General features: G+C 35.0%; 1 protein-coding gene across 2 annotated transcripts; it reads right to left on the bottom strand.

The window, feature by feature from the left end:
• Positions 1 to 344: 344 nt before the first annotated feature.
• On the bottom strand, positions 345 to 3700 carry LOC126583040 (protein indeterminate-domain 7). Of its 2 annotated transcripts, XM_050247341.1 has the most exons (4): positions 3386 to 3700; positions 2619 to 2790; positions 2112 to 2508; positions 345 to 1609 (listed from the first exon to the last, which is right to left on the bottom strand). In XM_050247341.1, the coding sequence occupies exons 2-4, from the start codon at positions 2770 to 2772 to the stop codon at positions 598 to 600; spliced, it is 1563 nt and encodes a 520-aa protein (XP_050103298.1). In that variant the 5' UTR covers positions 2773 to 2790; positions 3386 to 3700; the 3' UTR covers positions 345 to 597. The 2 variants fall into 2 exon arrangements, with proteins under 2 accessions (XP_050103298.1, XP_050103297.1); XM_050247340.1 differs by having other exon boundaries at positions 2619 to 3700.
• Positions 3701 to 7940: the final 4240 nt, after the last annotated feature.

Raw genomic sequence — 7940 nt, 5'->3', positions numbered from 1 at the left:
AGAAACCCTAAGAAATGATAGACTTAAAAATCGAGGGCCGAGATTCGAAGTGATCATAAACCCCCTTTTTTTTTTATCTATGGAAAGTAAACTTACTATTGTACATGCTAGGGGTATATTATTAATTTGGCTTTAGACAAGTTGATTATATAGTAGGGCGGTGCTCCTTCTGCCTCGGAATTAAATCCTCACTCCCGCAGTTTAATTTAATTTAATGTGGATTATCACTTATATACAAAAAAAGATAGTTTAATATGAAACATTATATTATTGTTTTGACAAAACCTAAACCCTATCATGCAGAAGCACATAATATGATGAATTACAATTAAAAAAAAAAAAACTGAAGCAAAGGCAATAGTTACGTAGTTCGTAAAAAAAGCCACATGAGCCATCAAAATGTTGGCATTTCGTCAAGTTTGATCACGAGGCCTTTAATTCCCTTTGGGAAGAAGATCGAGTCTTGAGAGTAATTAACAAACGAGAAAATTGACTATATAATTAACAACCCAAAATTATATTTAAGTAAAAAAACAAAAATAGATGTCTGGTCATGATCCGTATGTAAGAGCTTAGCTCAACCAATAGCTAGCTAGCTTAACCTTGCCAAGGTTTTTGGTGGTCACGGGAAGCAGTATTAGCAACAGCAGCAGCAGCGTTAGCACTGCTGACACAGTTTCCAATACCAGCAATGTTCAGAATGTCACTGTGAGACAGTGCTCTCAGTCCCAAGAAATCTCGGGTCAAACCTTCACCGTTTGCACCGCCGTCGTCGCTACCACTTTTGTTGAAATGGGACGAATTGTTCGAGCCTTTTTTTGCATTGTTCAAAATATTAGGGAGGGAGCCGAAAGCCTCCAGCTCAAAAGCAGCCCCTTCGAACCCAGTTCCGGAAGACAGAGAGTTCATCATATCATGGAGCAGAGACGCTTGATGATGTTGGTTTTCATGGTGATGATGAACACCTGAGACTGCAGGACCAGTTGTGATATTAGTAGCATTGGCCCCTGCTGCTGCAAAAGCAGACACGTGACCACTGAACTCAGACATGTGACCCTGGCTGTGCTGGTGGACCCTCACCATGGGCTGTGGTGATGCAGAGGCTGCAGCAGCTGCTGCTGCTGCTGTAGTAGTACTATGCTTGCCGCTCATGGTTGCACCCATCTGAGCTGCCTTCTGTAGCAATGCAGTGGCTGACATGTGAGGGGAAGGTGCAGGGTGGAAGGGTGGGAGTGTGGGGCCCAAGCTGCTAGGGCAAGGGTTAGGGTTTTGTGATGTGCCATTGTGGGAATCATCGAGGGATAAATCCTGGTGGTGGGTTGGGGAGAAGAGTGAGGAGGATGAGGAGAGGTCAATGGTACAGTTTGGTGGGCCCAACCAAGGTGGTAAATCTGGCCTTAGGGTTGTAAAACTCTGCTGCTCTTTTTTCAGTGAAAATCCATGGATGTCTTGATTAAATTGGTGCCCTAATTGCACTTGGTTAAGATTCATCTGTTGTTGTTGCTGAGAGAAGAGAAGATGATGTGGGTTGTTTGCTGAGGTGATGGCTCTTGCACTCTCTTCTGCTAAAGCATCACAGAAGGCTCTGTGAGTGATGAAACTATCCCTCCTGTTGTGATGAAAATCCCCAAAAGCAGACAAAACACAAGCAAACAAAAGCAAAAAACCATGTTATAAAAGTGCTTTTGCATAAAAATACATTTTTTGCTGAGAGAAATATATTGACTTCCTTCCCACACACTCCCTCTTTTGCTCTCATTTCTTTCTGTTTTGATTCATTTTTTTCTATTTCAGATATCCAAACATAGGACAAGACTGTCCGCATCAGGCCAGGTGCATTAAAACGTTTCAATCTTGGTTCACTCAATGAACCAAATAAAGAATGTAACTTGATTAGTACCCAAGTAACTTATTTGAATTAAATTTACAATTTTGAAATCTGGGTTTCTGAGAAATCATCTTTTCTAATGACCCATTAATTCATAGATGAAGATATGTGTCTGATTAGTTATTGCTTGGATTAATTACTAATTAAGAGAGTGTTCTTGCAATTTCTCATGAATGTAAATGCTTGGAAAGATGAGGAATTTGAGGGTAATTAATCAGTTTACCTCGAGAATAGGGTTCCACAGTCACATCTGTACTCCCTAGTGCCACAGGTTTTGGAATGAGCTTTCCAATCCGATTGAACCGCATACCTCTTTGAGCACTTGTCACATTTCCACTTCTTCTCACCGTGCTTTCTGCAAAAGTGCTTCTTGATCCCAGTCAGGTCCCCAAGAGCCCTTGAAGGGTCATGGTGGACACAGCTGGCTTCTGGGCACACATAAACCTTCTTCCTCACCTCCTTGCTTGTTCTTTGCTTGAGCTTCCATGGTAGGTTGTGCCCTCTTCTGTGAAGCTGCAGATTCTGGTCTCTCTGAAACCCTTTGTTGCAGATCTCACAGATGAACCTGTTTGTTGCCATGAGTGTCTTGGGGGACAAGGCTATCACTTCTGCATCTGGGTCTGATCCAAAAAATCAACCAAAACATCCAGAAATTAAAGAAAAGATAGAGATTAAGAGGTGATTAATATTAGGCTTTGATAATAATTTGTGATTAATTAATTAATTATACCTGGATTGCCTGGTAAATTTCTCTTCTTTTTGAGAGCGGGTTGAGCTTGCGGTGGTGTGGTAAAAAACTGCTGAGAAAAGTTGGTGCCAATTTCATTTCTGTTGCCAGATGAGACGCTAGCAGCTTCACCTGATGCTGAAGTTAGATTGGACATGTTCTCATCCACCAGCTGCTGTGAGTGTTGTTGTTGGAAGAGCATCATTTTTTTGTTGGGTATCAAATTTCTTGGATTACTAGAAAGCTTGCATCTCTAGGTCCCCCATATACATGTGTGTGTGTGTGTAATTACATATGGATTTTGATTTCTCTGATTGATGGTGAGGAGAGTCCAGGATCTGATTAAAAGACAACAAAACCAGGAAAACTACTAGGGAGAGAGAGAGAGAGAGAGAGAGAGAGAGAGAGAGAGAGAGAGAGAAGGAAACCTAAGATGCAAAAATGATGTTTGAAGTTGTAGTCTTTGAAACAATTAACACACACTATGCACACACTCACACCTTGATTGTTTCTTACATATATTTGTTTGGCACCGACCCAAGAGACAATTTTTGTTTTTCTGAAGGTTGAGAGAGAGAGAGAGGAGCAGCTAAACCAGATCCTGTATGTATAGGTAGGTAGCTACTTTTCTCTCCTTCAATATAGTTGAGTAGCCATATTCTTGAAAACACCAAGAAAATCCAAACTATGGCCACACGATTATATATGAACACAAAAGATAAAAACTGAGAGAGAGAGAGAGAGAGAGATGTGGATGATAAGAGAGATACCTCTGTAATCCTGAAGCCACAGTCCAAAACAACAAACTCACCAAAACCACAACCGAAGGGGAAGCCAACCCTACGGCCAAACCTCTGACGTCTACACTTTCTGTCTTTTCCTCTGTTCTCTTTCACACAAACCCCAGAAAGAAAATAAAACTCTCTCCTCTCTCTCTCAGCTCACTCACTTCTTTATTATTTGTATGCACAACGAAAAGCTTTTTCAAAAGTTTATATTTTTTTAGAACTAAAAACTCTTTAAACTAATCAATTACTATGCTCTCCAACCTTTCCCTTCTATCTCTTATAAATAAAGTAAGCAGGAGAAAAAGAAAGCATAAAAAGCAACCTTGTAAAAAGGAGTATCATTTGTATATATATATATATATGAGAGAGAGAGAGAGAGAGACAGAGACAAAGACAGAGACAGAGAGAGAAATATTGATTTTGAAATGTATGTTTTACATCATGGGCAGTAGACCCTTTTATCCCAAACTTTCTACAATTACAGTGGTATGATTGAACCATTGATTAATTTGTATCAGGGAATGGCTTAAAAAGCTCATTCAGCTTTTTATTTATTTATTTACTCTAATTTTCTATTTATCACTTAAACTATTACTTACCAAGATAAAAGATGGTTGAATATATACATGTCTGTCATTTTTGCATGGTTCGAAGAATAAAAAATATATAGGATCGATGCAGATTTGATCAGATTATGAATCTCCCCTCCAAGCTAAAGCTAATACACAGCTGCTATTGGCCGCCTGTTTTGCTTTATCGTAAGACGCACTACGCATATTCTCACAAGTTTACGATGGCTAGGCTACTAAACTAAAAAAATTCTCATGAATTAATTAATTCTCCAGAGGAGAAAAGGTCAAAAACTAATTGGACTAATTCAAACAAAGAGCTTGGAAGAATGATCCTATAGCTATAGAAAGGTATAACTGTTGACTACAATGTCAAGAGAGAGCTAGAGAACAAGAGCATGCATGACCCTAATTAATGATAGTAATTGACTTTTAATCATGTGCTAAGATGTGTTTATGTTGACTTGAACCAAAGTGTAGAAGGGATAATTTTCTTCTTCCTTTGTAAGGGGAATGAATGATTTTATAAATATCAAGAAAAATATCACAAACATAAATAACACATTTTCTTTTAAATTTAGTAATGGGGGAAAGATGATCTAACACAAAAAGTATATATATGATCATTGGATAGTAATGCTAGAACATCAATGAACTACATCATCTTATGATCACATAACATGGTATGTGTAATTTTATGTCACTCTTCACATTTAGTCCTCCATTTAGTTTCTAATTGTCACTTCACATTGATCCTTTTCTCAGTTGGGGCCCGTGATAAGATGATGGATGAGATTGATATGGACAAGATGATGGATGAGATTGATATGGAGTGATGCAAAACTAAATAATGGGTTTTGCATATTTATGCTAATATGTAGGGAGTTTTTTTTTTTTTTTTTTTCATAAAACGCGTTTACGTATTTGTAATCAAAATTAATTTACAGAATTGAATTCTGATCACATGATACTTCTTTGTTTACTGAATTTTGTAAAATCAAAATATATGTGAAGTCTACATGAATTTAGGAATTCAACTCCTCTGAAGTCCACATGAATTGAGGAATTCAACTCCTCATTTTGGAGGAATTGAACTCCTAGATGAGGGAGGGATTGAATTCCAGGACATGTGGAGAATTGGAATGAATTTTTTTTACCATTTATGTCTTCACTTGGTTTTGATTATTCCAACATTGCCCTTCATTCCACAAAAACTCTCAGAGCTACCATTATTGAAAATTAATAAATGTTTTCTTTTAATTTGACTATAAAATAATTTATTAACAAAAAAAATCATAAAATAATTTATTAACAAAAAAATTATAAAATAATTTATTTACCAAAAGAATTATAAAATAATTTGCCAACCATAAAAAGTTACTATAAATAATTTATTGAAATATATGGATAAAAATGAATAAAACTATCCAAGATTTATTATATATGGTTAATAATTAATTGGTATAAAAAATAATTGAAAAACAATAAAAACAAAATAATTTATTTAGAATAAGGACATTTTAGTAATCATATTGGTTTTTATTCCGATTTATTTTTTTAAAAGGGGGACAACTGGTGATAAGCCATGATTATCCATCCCTTCCCAGAAAGGCTATGAAGAATTTCACCCTGCCCATGACCACAATCAAGCAGACTCACCAACTTAGAGCATTGATCAAACCGGGACCTCCCACATTTTTTTTTTGTTTATTTAGGAGCGTAGTCCGCGCCCTTACCACTGGGCCACTTGCTATGGTTTATTCGGATGCAGTTGAATTAGTTAGTAACAACTTATATAGAATTAGTACCATTCCTACTCCGAATCTAGAAAATTTTAGTAAATAGTTTCAACAAGAATTTGATTATGATTCCTCTCTATTCCAACTCCTCCTCAATTCAATTCCTCTCATTTTGATTAAGGATTAGCAAATGAGCTATTAGTACTGTTTAGTTTGTTTTCAGTATTAGTACACATAAGTATGGTTGAGGTTGATGTGTGTTTTATAGTCTCTCTGACATATAATGGAGATCAAAGAGAAACTACAGGTGAACATAAACAACTCACCACTATAGAAATTCACCAAAGAGATAAGAGTTTAGGGATAGGAAGAAGACCCTCTTTACTAAACAAGTTCATAAATAATTCTCAAATTTCTGGATGATACATTCCATACACGAGGAAGGCTTTAACTAGTGCGGGCACCCTCCATGAATTGGTAACCCTTATTAATGATCATACATGAACCATATGACTTAAAGTTATGTATGTACTTAATTAATACCAAACATGAACTTAAATGAAAACATGGAACTCAACTTTGAGTTAAATAAGATGAATGCACACTGTGATAATTAGATGGGACCAAATTCGGTGTAACTCTGTGTTTTTTTTGGTATCGATCTATTGGTTTATGATGTTATGCGGTCAAATTTGTATCGATGGCTTGAGCAGGTGTGCTTTGGTGGCTCAAGCAGGACTTTTTCTATATGTTGGTTTGCGATTGATTCTATGTTGATCATTTCGACTTTGCAATTCAGATTCATTATGAAGGTGATGTTGAGACTGGTCATTAGAGAAAAGGTTTTACACATATTTTTGCAATTACTCTTCATGTTGACGACTCTTGCAAGTAGAATGAAATACTACCCAGCTTTTTATGTTGTACAGCTTAAGCATTGTACGTAATCCTTATATAACTATTAAATATATTGCTTCTTTAAAAAAAGGGGTTTCTCCATTTTAATCCTTGATAAAGATTGAAATTCAATTAAAACCTTATGTTAGATTATATATTCATTATTGTCCTTTGACTAAATTTCCATGTGAGCATAAATATTAAAATTTATATTTTCTTGTTTTTAAATATTTAATGCGTTTTTTTGGTTCCTATAATGCCCCTATTAAATATTTGATTTTAATTTGCTCCATATTTTTTGGCATTGATTATTGTTTGACTTTCTAAAATGATAAACATAATTCAAAAAAATATTAGTGATACGTTACAAGAATTAACAAATACCTAATTCAAATTATTCATTATCACCATTCAAAGCATAGAGGAAATATAAATAGCCAAATCATATATTTTACATAATCGAATGCACTTAAACCATGTCCTAATGTGCTTAAATCATATAACCTAGTCGAATGCACATAAATCATAGTACCAAGTCAAATGCACCTAAACCATGGTACTTATATGAATGCACCTAAACCATGGTACCTATATGAATGCACCTAAATCATGGTACCTATATGAATGCACCTAAACCATAGTACCTATATGAATGCACCTTAATCATTTAGGTACTATCAATTAGGTCTTATCCATTTGGTATGGTCGGTTAGGTACTATATAGTGTATGTCTGATTAATTTGGTACGGTCAATTAAGTTGTGATTTCACATTCTATTTTCTCAATTTGTATTTTCTTTTCATTTATCTCTGGATTCACCGTCAATTTGGCATCTAAAAGACCATTTTTTCTTCTTTCTTCCGAATACAACGAGATTTTTGGTTTGTAAGTTTTATGGCTTTTTTTGTTTGATCATGGTTTCTAAGTTTTCTGGGTTCTTTGATTGGAATAACACATGGAGATTTATGTTATAACAAACATGTTAATTATGGATCTAGTTAATTAAGCATTCTTGAAAAATTAATTATATATCTGTTTCTCTAATTGGTTTTAAGAGAGTAATAAGGGTAAATAGGGAAACTAAAAATGCAATAAATTTATTAAAAAATGATTAAATGTGACATGGAATACTATAATCTGACATGGAGGACTATTTTTAGTTTTTAATCTTACATACGGTATTATTGAAAAAGCAATCTTATTTAGGGATTAAAATGAAGTTTTCTATTAAAAAAATAAAAATAAATTAAAGAGAGAACATTTTGAATAGTTTATTATTATTAAAATTCTCAATAGTGCTAAGTCAATTATTTAAGAGATTCATTTAGTCCA

The sequence above is a fragment of the Malus sylvestris genome, chromosome 9 (assembly GCF_916048215.2).
Source record: "Malus sylvestris chromosome 9, drMalSylv7.2, whole genome shotgun sequence".
NCBI lineage: Eukaryota > Viridiplantae > Streptophyta > Magnoliopsida > Rosales > Rosaceae > Malus > Malus sylvestris.
The sequence above is the reverse complement of the archived record's forward strand: the minus strand, read 5'-3'. Positions and strand labels throughout refer to the sequence as shown.